Source organism: Phaethon lepturus, unplaced genomic scaffold (genome assembly GCF_000687285.1).
Source record: "Phaethon lepturus isolate BGI_N335 unplaced genomic scaffold, ASM68728v1 scaffold21350, whole genome shotgun sequence".
Classification (NCBI taxonomy): Eukaryota; Metazoa; Chordata; class Aves; order Phaethontiformes; family Phaethontidae; genus Phaethon; species Phaethon lepturus.
In genome coordinates, this window is record NW_010514303.1 from 2,169 (window position 1) to 18,083 (window position 15,915).

Below are 15,915 nucleotides of genomic sequence, written 5' to 3' on the forward strand. Positions count from 1 at the left end.
CGGCTGGTCCCCCGCACCCCTGTGGCTGCTGACACAAGTTGCTGTGGGATTTGGGGATTTCCCCCGCTGAAGGGGATGTCTGGGCAAAATCAGCTTCCGGAGCCCCATCCACCCATTGCCAACCCACCCCCGCTGGTGTGAATCCTCCCAGCTGGAGACGTGGGGGATTTTTTGCCCTTGGCCACAAAGTGATTGTGTCTTTCGGCCGTTTCTTTTCTAGGCTTGCTTGGCCCTGCTTCCCTGCTGCGCACGAGGTACCGGCCCTTTGAACTGGGAGGGGGGATGTGTGGGGTTCACTGCCTTCCTGGGGCATGCTAGCGTAGGTGTCCCTCCTCCTCCTCTCTGGGCTGGGGAGGTGGATCAGGGGAAAAGCTCCTAGCAGGCAGCCTGAGCCATGGAGCCCTTGAGCTGCCGCTCCGCTGCTCCTCCCTGCCCCACCCCCTGGTGCGTCCTGCCGGGAGCCCCGCTGCCGGCTCTCCCCAGCCGGTGTCCCTTGTAGTGTCTAGCTGGTGTGACGTGCTCTTACCACTCATGGACGCCCCTCGCCCTCTCCACCCTGCTCCATTCCTGACACCCTTGGCCTGGTAGAAGCCCTAAAAATTCTCCAGGACAAAGTCCCCAGTGTTGGGAAGTTGATGGCTGGTATTGTCCCAGTCTGCCCAGACTCTGACCCTGCCCCTGATCTGCAGGTCGCACCGTTGGCTTCAAGGAGGACCACTACATGCTTCGCCACAGCCTCATGTCCTCCGACCACCTGGATACCCCTATGGTCCGCAGTGGATCCCTCAAGGGTCGGGACACCGTCCGCTGGAAGATCAACAACAACGTTCACAAGCAGGGCTTCACCTCCCTCGCTGCCGTCAACCCCAAAGATCTCGGTGAGTGCCACATCTGCGGCACAGGGTGTAGAGGAGATGCTGCAAGTGCTGTCAAGGGCCTGAACCCTTGGTGGTGGGCCCCAGCTCCGGCAGCCATGGTGTTACCTCCAAGCCCACTGCAAGGGGGGTTGTTCCTTTATCTGCTTCCATGTCGGGGGAAGCTGAGCAGCACGTTCCTGTGTCCAGCCCTGTGGCAGGACGGGTGGTAGCCTTGGAGACCTCCTGACAGCCTGGCCGTATGGCACATGTACCCTGCATGTGTCTTAGTCTCACTAGCTCAGTGACCCAGCCTTGAGTTTGCTTCCTCATCAGTCCAGAGCCAAAACTGGACACTGTTTCCTTCGCTAGATCTGGCAGAGAGCTTCCCAGTTAGCCCCCCCAGTTCTCAGAGGGTTTTTTCTGCTGGTGCTATGGGATTTGGGTGCTAGCGATGCAGGATTTGGACACCGAGCATCATGTGTGTCCCCATACTTCCAGCGTTTGTCTGGGTTATTTGTCTGACCAAGAAGGAAGGAGTTTGACTTGGGAATTTCTCATTCCAGTTCCCTATGGGCTGTCTCTGAGGCTGACCCGGCTTTTCACGCAGAACTTGGTGAAGCCAGACACGCGGGAGTGCGAGCAGCTGCGCAAGGAAGTGGAGGAGAATGTACGAGCCTGGGCACGAGGGGGGCTTGGGGTGGGACTGGGGGACAGCCCCGCTGAGGGGGTGTCTGCAGCACCGGGGAAGGGAAAACGCCCCTTCCCTGCAAACCCAGACCGCTCTTGCAAGGAAGAAGCAATTCTTCCTCTTCCTGAAAGAAAGCACACGCATTAAGATCATGATTGTGAGAATTATCAAAGCATCACATTGATGGGATTTGAGGGTTGCTTCGGGGCACGTGGTCTGAAGCTCCTCTTAGGCTTCAGTTCGAAGCCTCTTGCCACATCCTGAGGAGAAACCATGTGGTGGTCGCTGCCTGGCGTGGCAGGGCAAGGTGGGAGGACCTGGGGGTGGCTCTCGTCTTCGCTGAACACTTCCCTGCTCAGCAAGGGATGTGCTGTGAAAGTCCCTCTTGCTCCTTGCAGCTGAACGACGTTTTTAAGCATATCCCCGGCTGCCACAAGCTCCAGCAAACCAAGTTCAGGTGAGTCACTGGGGGAGAGACCTCCTGCCGGGCAGGGTTCCCCCAGGGCCCCGCTGATGAGGGAGCGGATCGGAGGGCTGGGGTGTGAAATCTGGGATGCTGGGAGGGCGCGCGGTCTGTGAGCCAGCCCTGGCACAAGCACAAGCCTGGTGCGGGGCTGCACCCGCCCCGGGCTGCGGAGCAGAGCCCACCCAGCTGTGCTGGTGATCTCAGCTGCATCTGTCTTTGGACCCGAGACTCCTACAGACGGGGACAAATCCTGGTCGCACGGTGCTCCATGGGAAAATTCCCATTAACTTCAAAAGTTTCAGCCCTGTGCAAAGTTACGAGTGCCTGGCGCAGGACAGAGGAGTCTGGGGATGCTGGCGCTGAACAGGGAGTGTTATCCCCTCCCCGCAGTCTGACTAGGTGTGATCTTCCCCGTGGGCACGTTCCTCGCTGCATTGGGCAACCCAGGGCTGGAGGGAGCAGCCAGGCAGGAGGGAACATGTGGTGGGGCCACGGGCTCTGCAGGGTGGGTTGGCACCCGCAGGGCAGCTGCGGCGGCTCAGACCTGCACAGGGCTGTGATTCACGCAGAGCTTTGTCTCCCCAAATGCATTAGTCACTCTGATTTGTCGTTTTGTTGTTTTTTTTTTTTTCCACAGGTTACAGCCCAATTCTGGGAAAAGGTAAGAGGAACTTGCAGCCCTCTCTTGTGCTGCTTCTCCCTCTTTGTACACACACATGTGGGGTGACCGAATGCCCCACGCACTCACTAGCCCCTCCAGCTGCTGTGTGAGATGAGCAGCCCTGGCCTCAGCTCTTACCTGGCTTTCTCTTCCCACCGGTCGCAGGCAGGACCACACCATTGTGGACACCGTGCTCACTGCCCCTCGCTCAGCCAAGCCAGAGATCATCAAAGTGATGGAAAAGCATGTTTCCCACGAGGCTTTCAATGACCTGAAGGTTTCACCAGGTTATTACACTGTGACCTCAGACCAAGGTAGGGAGCAGAGCCCAGTGTTGCCTCCTGGCAGGGCTGGGGTGGGGGGGAGGGCATTTCCCACCTCTCACCATCACCCCTTCCCCTAGATGCTCACGGGATGGTGGAGTTCCAAGAGGCCGTGGAGCTGGTTGATGTCCGTGTCCCACTCTTCATCAGGGAGGATGATGATGATGAGAAGCAGCTGCAGGTGGAAGCCATTGATGTCCCCACCGGCATTGCAGAGATCGGACGCAGGCTTGTCAACATCACCATCATCAAAGAACAAGGTGAAGGGCTGCAACTGTGGCATGAGATGAAGGGTGTTTGTGTGTCCCATGTCCAGATGGGCTCAGGTGGTTTCTAAGGAGAGTGCAGCCTGCCTGTCTGAGCAACCCCAGATCACGGGCCAGAGACTTGCCTCGTGACTTTCTTCTTAAGCCACCTGGGTCTAAACTAGAGCAGCTTTTAGAGCATCCAAGGGAGGGTCATCATCCCTGGCGAGAGAGACCCCAACATTTGACCACCAGAGGTTTGGATACTACCAATTCCATGGCAGACCCAGAGATGAACGTACGCCTCTGATACTCCAGTTCATAGGTTACTGGAGTAAAGTAAAATCTCTTTGCTGTTACGCTGTGCTTGGGGCAGGTGAATGTCCCCAACGGTTTGCCTTTGCTTCCCATCTGTTTTTTTTGAGCAGGGAGCAAGAGTCAGGGTTGCTGAAGTCTCCAGCTCATGCAGGAATACTTCATACACAGTTCACACCCATGGGTGATAGCAGCTCTGTTCAGGGAGGATATCTGTGTGTTTGTAATGTGATTCTTCATGTATTTACATATTCTGTCTCTCCTGCCCCTTCCAGCCAGCAGCCTCATCACCTTCCTGCAGCCAGCCTATTCCCATAGCCGCTTTGATAAGCTGGCCAAGATCCCTGTCCTCAGGGAGATCATAGACAACGGGAAATCCCAAGTCACCTACAGGACCCGGGATCTCACCGCCAAGAACGGCAGGGTAAGGATGATGCTCCTGGCCTTGGCAGGCAGGAACAAACGGGCACAGAGGGCTGGGAAGGATCCAACCCCGGGGCTGCGGAAGAGCAGTTGATCAAGACTCAAAGGGGGATGCAGCTGGGAGAGGGGAGATCCAAGGCTTGAGGTTAGCACAAGGGCAGACGTTCCCCTCCATCCCCAATTCCTGCTCTTGCTCCCTGTGCCTTGGGGACCAGAGAGGCTGCCTGTACTCGAGGCAGAGGATACTGGCTGCCGCCTGAGCTGTGGGCACTGGGAGGAAGCAGGGATTCACTGGGAGACAAGGGGATGCTCTCTGGAAGCCTTCTCATGGATGCTGTGGGCAATAACCACGCACCTCTTCCCCTCTCCCCCCCGCCCAGGACTACATCTTCACAGAGGGTGACCTGGTCTTCCAGCCTGGGGAGACCCGGAAGGAGGTGCAGGTCCCCTTGCTGGAGCTGACCGAAATAGATACCCTCCTACACAACTGCCAGCTCAAGCAGTTTGCCATTGACCTCCTCCACCCCAAATACGGCGCCAAGATCGGCCGATACCCCCAGACCACAGTGACCATCGCCGACCCAGGTAGGGGCTGGCAGCCAGGCGGTGGGGAGTGGCAGGAGGGGTGGGGTGTGGGACTCCCACACCGGACCAGCCCACCCCGAGGTGGTGTACAGAGCTCCAGCCCTGCTCCTCACCCAAAAAGCCACAATGAGGAGGTTCTTCCAGCTCCGACTGGTAGATTTGGGCCTCCCTCTAGAGGCGTTAGTGGGTATAGGCAGTGGATGGGAAGAAGACGGATAATCTACCTCGCAAAAGGAAATAAGAGTGGATTCTTCATTCCTTTTCCTTGGTGATTTGACTAAAAAGCTGTAAAAGTAGGGGAGAGGAGGGACTTGCCATGAGCTGTGCTCGGGGGTTCTTGTGGTTAGACAAGCAAAACTGTAAGGGTTGTCATCAAGTGGGTCGATAACGTAAAGGTATTTATCACAGTGCTGTAGGTCATGAATACTGGGGGTACAAGAAAGTCCCTTGTCACTGGACCAACCAGAACCACTTCAGGGGCAGGCACTGGGGCTGGAGGAGCTCCAGAGAGCTCTCAGTTGGACTTGATGGGTTTTCAGGAGAGGCAACTGGGCAACTCAAGAAGGCTCTGCCCATCTCTGTCTTCTCTCATGGCTGCACAGGGCAAGTGATCAAGATGTTGAAGGATTATTAAATACATTCAGACAGAGTAAAGATTTTCAGAGACAAGAAGGTGATCTCTTCATTTCTTCCTACCTGGGCAGCCTGGGAGAAGCAGCAAGAGGTGCAAGACTCAGGGGTTCTAAGCCCAACTCTCGTGCCAGCTTGGGGGACGTCATCACCAAGTGCCTCAGTTTCCCTTCCCTACGATGGGGATCTAGCCTTCAGAAATGCTTTGAGAGGATTACTCTGGGTGGCCGGGCAGTACTGGGGAGAGGCACACTTCCTTCTTTTCCTTCTCTGTGGGGGACTAGCACTGATGTGACCATTCTTCTTCATGTCTGCAGAGGTGGTGGATGGTGTCCCCTCGATGACTGGCCTGAGCCAGGTCTCCCAGTCCCCCAAAGGCCGTCTGAGTGCACCGCTTAATCCCAATGCCCATGCTCTGAGCTCCAGGGAAATCCGCTTCAGCTGGTTTCCTCCACCGGGAAAACCTCTGGGGTACAAGGTAAGGGGTGAATGGATCCCAGGGAAGGGTGTGGGTCCCATCCTGCAGATGTTTCACACACACAGTCACATGCGATGAATGGATGGCAAGAAGATGCCCAAAGGAGGGTGCAAGCTCACCCCTTCTGATCCCCTCCATCCTTGAGGGTCCATCAGTGGGTGGATGTGGGATTTGCAGGAAAGATTTCTGATGGGTTCATCTCTCTTTCCATCACTTACCATGAAACATCCAGACTGTCCTGGCCTCATTTTGAAGGAATGGCACAAACACCCCAGCTTTCCCAGAACTGATCTAATAAGAGATGGGGTAAGGATCTGAGGGAGTCATGGCTTGCTCTTGCTTTGCCAGGTGAAATACTGGATCCAAGGGGATCCCGAGTCAGAAGCCCATCTCATCGATGTCAAAGCACCATCAGCAGAGCTGAGTAACCTCTACCCCTTCTGCGACTACGAGATGCAAGTCTGTGCCTACAACTCCATGGGTGAAGGGGCTTACTCTGACGTTGTCCAGTGCCGCACACTTGAGGATGGTGAGCAGCTCTGTACCTTGCTTCTCACTATGAGGGAGGAAGCTGGTGCCTGTGCACCTGGCATGGGGTCAGGGCTCCAGCCCTGAGCCTCTGATGGTCTTGGGGATGAGCACTGAATGGCTCCCAGCTGTAACCCAGGGAGCTCTGGGCATCTGCGTGCTCTCGCTCCCGACTTGTGGTAACCTGGACCCTTTGCTCTTGTCTTTCCAGTCCCCAGCGAGCCCGGCCGCTTGGCTTTCAATGTTGTGTCTTCAACCGTGACGCAGCTGAGCTGGGCTGAGCCTGCAGAAACCAACGGGGAGATCACGGCTTACGAAGTCAGTTACGGACTCGTCAACGAGGACAACGGTAAGAGCTCGTTTTCTGACCAGTGCAGTTGTGACAGCTCAGCCAGGCTGAGGGACTGGAGTATGCTTTCTGCAGCAGCAGAACCAAAACAGCACCAGGCATGTTTCTTGTGAAAAATGGGATCTGGAGGGGTCACTTCTTGATGGAAGGAATACAGAAAAATCACCACTCAAGATTTAATCTGCAAAGCCTGGAGTGCTTTCAGTTCTCATTCACTTCCGTAGTGTTTTGTGTTGTTTTTAATTTAAAAACTTAGTTCATAGTTCTAGACCTAGGGCTTGGGTACCGGGAAAATGCTATTTGGTGACACACTGGCAACAGGAGATCTCTGCTGCAGGTTGACTTCAGTGCTCAGTTTGGGAATTTCCCTGAGACAATGCCATGCCTGTTGTGAGCCGCCCAAATAGCTGCTGCACCTCATCCCAGAGCCAGGCTGTGTCCTGGCACCAAACCTCAGTGAGCCCGCTGGCCAAGGGTGGGGTGCTGGGGGCTCCTCTGTGTCTTGTGACACCGCGGGTGATATATGTACCTGTGTTTGCAGTACCCATTGGCCCAATGAAGAAGGTGCTGGTTGAAGACCCGAAGAAGCGCATGGTGCTGATAGAAAACCTGCGGGAGTCCCAGCCCTATCGCTACATGGTGAAGGCCAGAAACGGTGCTGGCTGGGGACCTGAGAGAGAAGCCACCATCAACCTTGCTACGCAGCCCAAGCGCCCGATGTCCAGTGAGTTGCTGCCCTGCCTGGGTGGGGAGCAGAGGAGGCAGGAGCAGTGCTGGGGAGTGCTCCCCACCACCCCAGCTGCTTCTCCACATCCTGCTCGCTCTGCTGCAGCAGTTACCCCAGTGAATGCTGAAGGCCAGCCTGAGCACGGTGGAGCCCTGTGCGGTTTTGAGCTGCATGTCTAATGGCACTTTCCACCTCTCCTCCAGTCCCCATCATCCCTGACGTCCCCATCATTGATGCAGAGGGAGGTGAGGACTACGACAGCTACCTGATGTACAGCGCAGACGTGCTTCGCTCTCCGGCTGGCAGCAAGCGTCCCAGTGTCTCTGATGATTCAGGTACATTGCTCCAAGTTTTACAAAGGTCATTTTTAACCTTCATTTTCCTTAACAGCTTTCAGCAATGAGCTTCACTGCTCCTTTCCTCCTCACGGAGATGGAGAGACCCAAGTCACGGAGCTGCTGGAGATCAGCCTTTCTAAAGCACAGTAGCTGCATCCGTGGGAACACTTGACTAGTCACAGTGTAAATAAGACCAGTGCCTCCTTGTCTTAGCATGAGGCAAAGAGAGATGTGAGGTGGGAGAAGAGCTTTTCATGGCCCTCGCTGCTCAACTTCCCTCCCTGTTGCCATTTGGCTGGACGACGAGTTACTGTCAGCCAACAAGCGCTGGCAAAGCACAGACCTCCGAGTCCCTCGCGCGCTCGGGGTCTCAGCCAAGCCAACAGGAGGGAAGTCACCAAGTGCTGGGGAGGTACTGGCCAATGAATTGGATCCCAGCGGATCCTGGAGGCCTCTGATCTCTGCCTCCATCACTTCACTCTCTGAATGGGGCTGGCTCATTCGTCTTGCACTGAGACAACAAGGGGAAGATGAGCCATAAGTGAAATGATGAGGCTTGTCAGTAGGATCTGGAAGGTCTTTCCCGGGGGCAGTTCTCCAGGCTCTGGGATCCAGGAGCAAGTCCCTGGTCCTTTCAGAGAGCAAGGTAATGGGAACACCAACAGTCCGACCATCCTGTGTGCACATCAAGGAGTGAGGAAATCTCTCCTGAGCAGAGGACAATTGTCGCAGACTCTTCATGACAGGGACAGGCGTGTGGTGGGACTTCAACTCTTGCTTTCTGTTGTGATGGACACAGGGCTGGAAAACAGCCCTAGGGCTGAGGAACCCCACACGTCATGTTCTCGCCACCTTCCATTTACCAGTCACACGACGGTTGCACCGCCTGAACTCATCAGCCAACACTTGGCGAGACGGGCTGTGAACGGGTGTCTCTCCCACTGACACGTGCCCCTTCCCCTCCCCAGCAAGCAGCACAAAAGCAGTGGGTAGCCCACTCTGTCTCCTGCAGATCATGCCAACACCAGTGCTTGCGTTGTCCCAAAAGGCTCCAGGTGGAAATATGTGCAGTTACTGGGAGAAGACTTGGATCTTCGCCGCATCACCTGGAGGCTCCCACCTGAAACCATTCCCCGCCTCTCTGGCAGCAGCCGCTTCTCCTCGGACACTGAGGGTCTCCTCCACGAGGAGGACAGCGACGTGGGTACGGGCAGCCTGAGGAGGAGCGGGACCCCCCGGCCCCAAGCAGGTGAAGAATGGCTTCGTTATGGCACTGAGTGTCCTGTCTCATCCTGCTCTGAGCCGAGGGGCCTGCGGCTGGAGTCTGCCCCAGTACGTGTCCCCTTCCTCCCCTCATGTGCCCATCCTCATGTTGGCGTGATGCACTGTTCACGTGCTGTAGTCTGCTTCAAAACCTTGTCCTGGTGTGTCTGCTCACAAGAGTGTCAAGGTAACCCCCATCTCGGCATGGACTTGGGAGCCTGCTAGCAAGTTGCTTCTACAAAAGGCTGGACCTTCAAGGCAGGAGCAAACTCAGATGATACCTGCTAAGTGCCTCCTCCAAGGGCAGCTCCTCACCCTAATTAAGCACCCTGAGCTTCTGGGGCAGGTCTGCTGGACTGTTAAACAGAAATCACTCTGTCATAGGTAGCTGATCTTTCCTGGCCTGCTGGGAAGGGATGGGGGTTTGTCAAGGACCAGAAGAGCGGAGCAGAGTTTGCTTTTCAGATCCAGCTGAGACGGGATCCAGAGTGAGATTTGGAGAAACCGCCTCCATAAAGGGCTGTTTTTCTTCTGCCTTCTTTTTTTAATCTGAATTTATAAACCTGCGCTTGCGTCAAAGGAGAGATGTGAGAGAACATGGCGAGAACCACAAGGCAGTGCCCCAGCGAGGCCGAGGTCTGGAGTTACCTTGGGTACCATGGGTGTCTCTGGTGCTGGGTGTAGACAAAGTCTCTGTTTACCTGTTTCCGCATCATTGTGTTGGGTGGTTGTGGCTTGTTCTAGATGTAGCGCTCCAGAATGACCTTCCAGAGTGGCTGAAGCTGGGATGTGACCAAGGCAAGGCACACCATGATGCCTCCTGCTTCCTCCCCATAGAAACTGGAGAAGGAGCCCTGTCCACAGCCGTGTTTCTCACAGTGTGCCCTCTTTTACAGAGCACTTGCTAAATGGCCGGGTGGACTTCTCCTTCCCTGGCAGTGGCAGCGGCACACTGACGAGGACAACGAACACCAGCTATCACCAGCTAACCTCACACATGCAGCAGGAGCACAGGGTGATGGGGAGCTCCTCACTGACCAGAGACTACTCCACAATGCTGATGGGGCACGGTGAGTACCGAGGTGATGGGACCTGTCCTTACTTTCTACCCCTATGACCCTTTTCCAATCCATGCCCTGCAGGTCCTGTTGGAGTGAGGACTGTGTTCATGGCTAAGGGGGCCTAAGAGCCAGAGATCTGGAAGGTTGTGTCCTCATCACTGATGTGCAGGCACTTTGCTAGGGTTACCCTGCTGCCAGACCAGTTTGAAAAGGGTTCTTACCCCTCAGGTGCAGAGCGCTCGGGAAAGGGAGCTACTTCCTTATCCTCACACCATGAAGCACTCCAGGAAGAGCATGTGTCTTTTCTTCTTACTCTACGTAGCAGCATGGTTACCTTTCAGCTCCATGCGTGTACATCAGCTGGTGCTGACAGAAGTTTGTTAAAAGGCTCTTCAAATCTGAGCCTTAAAAAGCCATCTCTGTGCAGGGGAGAGCCCCTGGGCTGAACCCACTCTGAAGTCTCCAATGGTGTTTTTCTCTCTCTTTCTCTCTCTCTTTCTCTTGCACTGGTTCTGTAGATTACCTGGGGAGACTCCTCCCTCCCATCCATGAAGATGCTGGGAGGACAATCCCACGGCCCTGGGATGTGGGTTTCAGGAGCAGGGCAAAGGTGAAGGGTTACTACCCCAGCACTGGCTTTCGGGACTCTATAATCATGACTGATGGGTCCGCGGGGATTTGCAAGTACATAGGTACAGCTTTGTCCAGTGTCTCCTCCCAGCCACACATCCCATAACAGCCAAGCCACCAGCCGTCCATGAGCTGTTGCCATCCACTGCTCCCCTCAAACCCTCTCTCCATGGCTTGCTGTGTGCCGCACTGATCTTCCTCCTGACCCAGGCTGTGCCTCCACCATATCACCTTTCCATTTGCAGGTGACTTCATCTGTGTTTCAACCCACCTGGGCTGAGTAATACTCACCACCGCTGCCACCGTGCTCTAACGAGCAGATCAGCTCATTCTCCCCCATCTTCTTCGTTCCTAACAAGCTGCTTGTTCTCAGTCTTACCCCACAGGCCTTTGGAGGACTCTTGGGGAGAATGTGTGCTCCATATGAGATACCCCTCTGCAAGCTCCTTGGACAAAGCCCATGTCAATAGGGGAGTTCAGTCCCTGAGTGTCACCTGGGAGGCTGCTGTGCTCACCATGAGCCTTGAGTCCCAGTGGGCTGAGTTAGGTGGGACCAGGGCTGGGTGCTCTGGCTCCACCCCGTCCCTATCCCCTTGAACAGTCCCTGGAGGTGTTGGCCTGCTTTAGCCTATAGGCTAGGGCCAGTCTTAACAGAGCTACATCTGGAGATGTCTGTGAATCTTCTGGAAGACTGGACAGGGTGTTTCGGGGTAAGGGAGGAGGGCCACTCACTGCACCTGGGCCCCTGCTCTGGTGTCTCTACCACAGGGGCATGAAGCTTATCCTGACTTGTCCCACCAAAGGTTGGCACGCCAAGGCCATGGGATGTCAGTGTAGGTGTACAGAGCCAGCCAGTCCTGCCTCATGATGGGCCAGCTTGCAGAGATGACATCTCGCCACATTCTCCCTGGACCATCAGGATCATCCCACGCTTGCGTGTGCCATTCCCTCCTCCCCCTTAGACCCCAAACCCCAACCTCCACTCTGACGTTCCTTTTTTGCCTCAGACTCCAGGCTGCCGCTGGGTGTCCCTGACACCCCCACGCGCCTGGTGTTCTCCGCCCTGGGACCTACCTCCCTGAAGGTGAGCTGGCAGGAGCCGCACTGCGAGAAGGAGGTGCAGGGCTACAGCGTGCAGTACCAGCTCCTCAATGGAGGTCAGTAAACAGGTGCCCGGTGCCCACCAGGCAGTTGGTGGTGGAAGTTTCTGGTGGTAGAGAGTATAGTCTGGGTCTTCTCCTGAGCAACTGGCTCTGGATGACACCACGTGAGCAGTGTGTGTTGGACCTCATGACTTCCAGAGGTCCCTTCCAACCCAAACCGTTCTGTGATTCAGGATCTGGTCCCAACTCTGCTCTTTGTGGAGCCTTGAGGAAATGTCTCAGCTACCCCACAGCTCTCGTTCCCCATTTCTGCTGGGGGGACAATTCCTGGGGTTGCTTGTGGAGTCACTCCTCCTCCAAAAAACCTTGGACTCATTCTCCGTCAGCCCAAATATCTTAGCTAAAAGTTTTTTCATCACATTGGACTTGGAGGAAGGACTGTAATTAAAATCTCTTATTTTTACATGAAACTTGGGGCAGTGTTAGTGAAAATGTAATTCTCTTTGGGTGTAAATCCTTGAGTTTTCAAGAAGCTGTTTGTCCCAAGCCTTTTTTGGAAAAACATCTTATCCTGCACTACCAGTTGTTGGTGGCAAGGTGTGATGGAGGTGTCTGGGGTTGGGGCTTCTGGATGACTCTTCCAGGCAGTTCATTTGAGGTAGCGTTCAGGTGAAAGCCACAACTCTGTCTTTGTGCCTGCAACATGGTGCTGACACCCCCCTTCCCTGTGCGTCCCAGGAGAGGTGCACCGCCTCACCATTCCCAACCCCAGCCAGAACTCGGTGGTGGTGGAGGACCTGCTGCCCAACCACTCCTACATCTTCAAGGTGAAGGCGCAGAGTGAGGAAGGTTGGGGCCCAGAGAGAGAAGGAGTCATCACTATAGAGTCCCAGGTGGACCCACAGAGCCCACTCAGCCCTGTACCAGGTGAGGTGGACGGGGACGGGGGAAGGGTGGCACTGATGTCTCTGCTGCTGTCTACAGTGGTGGCCTTTCTGTTTTTTTCACTCCTTACTACACCCTGAGCTCTCCGTTCTTTCCTTTCATTTTGAAATAGGACCTTCTTCCCCATGCACTTACCCTCCACTATCTGTCTAGATAGCTGAGACCTTCCAGCTCATTACACAAATGCTGCATGCAGACCTCTCCTTGCCACCTTCTGTGATACTGACCTCTCACTCGTGCCTCTGCAGGTTCACCCTTCACGCTGAGCACACCCAGTGCCCCTGGACCACTGGTTTTCACTGCCCTCAGCCCTGACTCCCTGCAGCTCAGCTGGGAGAGACCCCGCAAGCCCAATGGGTCCATCTTGGGCTACATGGTCACCTGTGAGATGCTGCATGGAGGAGGTATGGTATCAGGCCATGGAAGCCCAGTTGCCTCTGCAGAGAACAAGATACCTCCAGCAAAGGCAGCAACTTGCTGCATTTTTGCTGGGACAAGCAACAAAGCTGTCCACTTCCATCAGTGCAGACAAAGTGGAGACATGAGGCTGACTCCAGAGCTGGGAGCTGCTGGACTCTGACGCTTTGTGTCATTGCATGGCCTGGTGTAACAGATGTGGTGGGAAGAGGAAGGACCTGTAGCTTATTACAGCCCAAAGCCAGTGGAAGTTGTTTGTTGAGGATCAGCATTGTGCTAAAATGGGGTTGTCTTAACCCTGAGTAGAACTGGGTGATGTGATCATAGTCTGTGGAGGGCATAGAGCTTAGGGAAAGCCAAGACACCAGCCAGAGTTGGGGGGAGTGTGTTTGGAGGGACTGTCACTCCTGTCTGTCTTCACTGCTGGTATGTCTGTGTGGATTAGGGGAGCCCAGGAATATCTATGTTGAAGGAGACAATCCAGAAACTACCCTGACTGTGCCCCACCTGAGTGAGAATGTCCCATACAAGTTCAAAGTGCAAGCCAAGACAACCCAAGGCTTTGGCCCAGAGAGAGAAGGCATCATCACCATCGAATCTCAGGATGGAGGTACAGTACCATGTTTTTGTGGAGGTGGAAAAATAAGAAACGTCTCAGAGCAGGGAACACAACTCCTGAAGTCCCTTTCCAGCTCTGGTGGTGACCCCATTTCCCAGGAAAGATTTGGAGACATTGTCTTCAACTAAAACAATTCTGTGCCTTGTGAGCACTGTCCCAATCCTGATGCACTGAATAAGGGAGGATCTTGAGAACCTGCCAGTGTTTAATTTATTATGAAACGTCTGTCTTATGTCTGGTTGTACACAAACCTGGAGGCAGCTTCTTATACTGCACAGGTCCTCTGTCCTCCCAGTTCCTCCTAAACCTGGCTCTGATGTCGGCAAGACAAACCTCCCGAGCTGACTGTTGGTGCTCACTGTGCAGGGTCGAGGGGTGGGAAGCTCCTTGTCGTTTTATGGCTGACTCGTCCCTTTTCCTTCTCCCCAGGCACTTTCTCCCAGTTTGGAGGACAGCAGTACATGAGAGAAGAAGTGTACAACTTCCCCACCGACTACGCCACCAAAACCAGCATCAGCCATTCCTCCCTGGATCCCCAATTCACAGGTAGGGGCTCACTGTCTGCTTTGAAACCCTCGGAAAGCAAAGGCTAACTCTGCTTGTCCAAAGGTCTGAGGGTGATTTTACCCCAAGTGTCAAAGGCAGGGAGGGAGGGTCCATCAGCTGAGGTGGATGAAGAGGACCTACACTGTGTCCCTGCTTTGCTCCAAAGGCAGTTGCGGTCATTTCCCCGTGTGCTGCCCAGTCACAGAGGGAATGCTGAATTTTCAAAGTCCACCGAGACTATCGCTAGGGAGCAAATCATAGCTCTTCCTGCAAGGTTAGATCTCTTCAGAGCCGAAAAAGAGAGAAGTGTGATGACTGCCTTTAATTACACCAGTGTAGTTGTCCCATGTTGTCCCCCTTGAGCTCAAGGACTCACAGGTTCACCTCGTGACGTAGAGAGTTTGGGAGCTGTTAGGAAATCCATCTTATTGACTGACATAGCAAAGTATTGAATTACTTGATCCAGAGAAGTTTTCCATCAGTGCAAGTGGTATTTAAGGAGAAAGAAACCTCTGCCAGGAATGGCCAGGTAGAGCAGATCCCGATCCCCGTGACCCCACACTTCGTGCAGTGTCCTGACCACCGAGCCTCTCGTTGCAGACGGCATGCTGATGACGACCCAGCGAATGGAGAGCGCCAGCAGCACCCTCACCAAACAGGTCACCAAAGAGTTTGTGAGCCGGACCGTGATGTCCAGCGGAACCCTCACCAAGCAGATGGAGAGGCAGTTCTACGAGGCCTGAGCCAGGGCAGGCTGCCTGCCAGCGGGACGCTGCCGTTCAGCTGGCGGGACTTTGTGGAACGATCCAAGGGCGCTTTGTCCAGATGCTGCGGCAGTGCCTGGGCAGCTCCTCCTGTGGGCAGAGACCCTCCATGGCACTTCAAGCTCTGGACCTCTCCTTTGGAGCCCAGTGCACTCAACACTCTGGCACAGTTGGGTCATCAGGTGTGTGCTCATCCTTCAGGGCTCGTTCACCCTGTCCTGCTCTGCAAGAGACTCAGTTCTGCGGAGTCCGCAGGGACGTCTTCCACGAACAATCGCCACTCACTCCAATACCATTCTTCAGTGGCCATCCCTCCAAATACACTTACAGAAATTGGCGTGTCTGGATGGCTCCAACCTCTCCAGACAAATGGAACAGAATTATTTATGCTCAGGTCCTCACTTTTGAGAGGATCCCAGCTGGCAACATCCTGATTTATAGAGGGTCACCATTTCCATCTTTGCTCCAGGCTCTCCAGCAGCTTGACTGCCCACTGGAGATGGTTATATTGTTCTGTTTTGGGGTTTTTTTTATATGAGAGCTGCAAGGTAGGGGTTCGGGGTAACCTATGCTTTCTTACTGCACCTATTTGTGTCTGTTCTTCGCTGCTAACATTTGGTACCACGATAGCAAAGTATAGCCTTTCATTTGTATAGCGTTACTCCTGAGGGCCTCTGATGCTTTTTTTTGCATACAATATTGTACAGTTTTCGCAGTATATATATAAATATATATAAAATGTATTTTATTATTTTATAAAAATTGGAGGTGGATGAGATCTATGCTGAACGTGGAGGCTACACTGGGACTGTAGCTGCTGAGAAACATGAATAACTGGAAGAAATTAGTTAAGGGCTTGATGCAAAGGCCACTAAACCCTGTGGAAAGCCTGTTGATGAGCCGGCGGGCTCTGCCTTGGGCCTTTTATCCTCCAGCAGAAGGCTGCAAGCGGCC

At 54.4% G+C, this 15,915-nt stretch overlaps 1 protein-coding gene across 1 annotated transcript in view; it reads left to right on the forward strand.

The window, feature by feature from the left end:
• The window catches only part of ITGB4 (integrin, beta 4), a gene marked incomplete at its 5' end in the record, with an annotated part of 17,101 nt that extends 2,161 nt beyond the window's left edge, over positions 1-14,940 (forward strand). The window contains 22 exons of the mRNA XM_010292682.1: positions 221-254; positions 690-878; positions 1,421-1,524; positions 1,944-2,002; positions 2,649-2,672; positions 2,838-2,986; positions 3,076-3,255; positions 3,831-3,979; positions 4,359-4,563; positions 5,511-5,671; positions 6,020-6,200; positions 6,411-6,548; positions 7,090-7,272; positions 7,479-7,610; positions 8,662-8,862; positions 9,773-9,946; positions 11,575-11,724; positions 12,409-12,597; positions 12,864-13,019; positions 13,478-13,642; positions 14,081-14,197; positions 14,798-14,940. Coding sequence (XP_010290984.1) covers positions 221-254; positions 690-878; positions 1,421-1,524; positions 1,944-2,002; positions 2,649-2,672; positions 2,838-2,986; positions 3,076-3,255; positions 3,831-3,979; positions 4,359-4,563; positions 5,511-5,671; positions 6,020-6,200; positions 6,411-6,548; positions 7,090-7,272; positions 7,479-7,610; positions 8,662-8,862; positions 9,773-9,946; positions 11,575-11,724; positions 12,409-12,597; positions 12,864-13,019; positions 13,478-13,642; positions 14,081-14,197; positions 14,798-14,940 — 3,183 coding nt within the window. The remainder of the gene's footprint in view (positions 1-220; positions 255-689; positions 879-1,420; positions 1,525-1,943; positions 2,003-2,648; positions 2,673-2,837; positions 2,987-3,075; positions 3,256-3,830; positions 3,980-4,358; positions 4,564-5,510; positions 5,672-6,019; positions 6,201-6,410; positions 6,549-7,089; positions 7,273-7,478; positions 7,611-8,661; positions 8,863-9,772; positions 9,947-11,574; positions 11,725-12,408; positions 12,598-12,863; positions 13,020-13,477; positions 13,643-14,080; positions 14,198-14,797) is intronic.
• Positions 14,941-15,915: the final 975 nt, after the last annotated feature.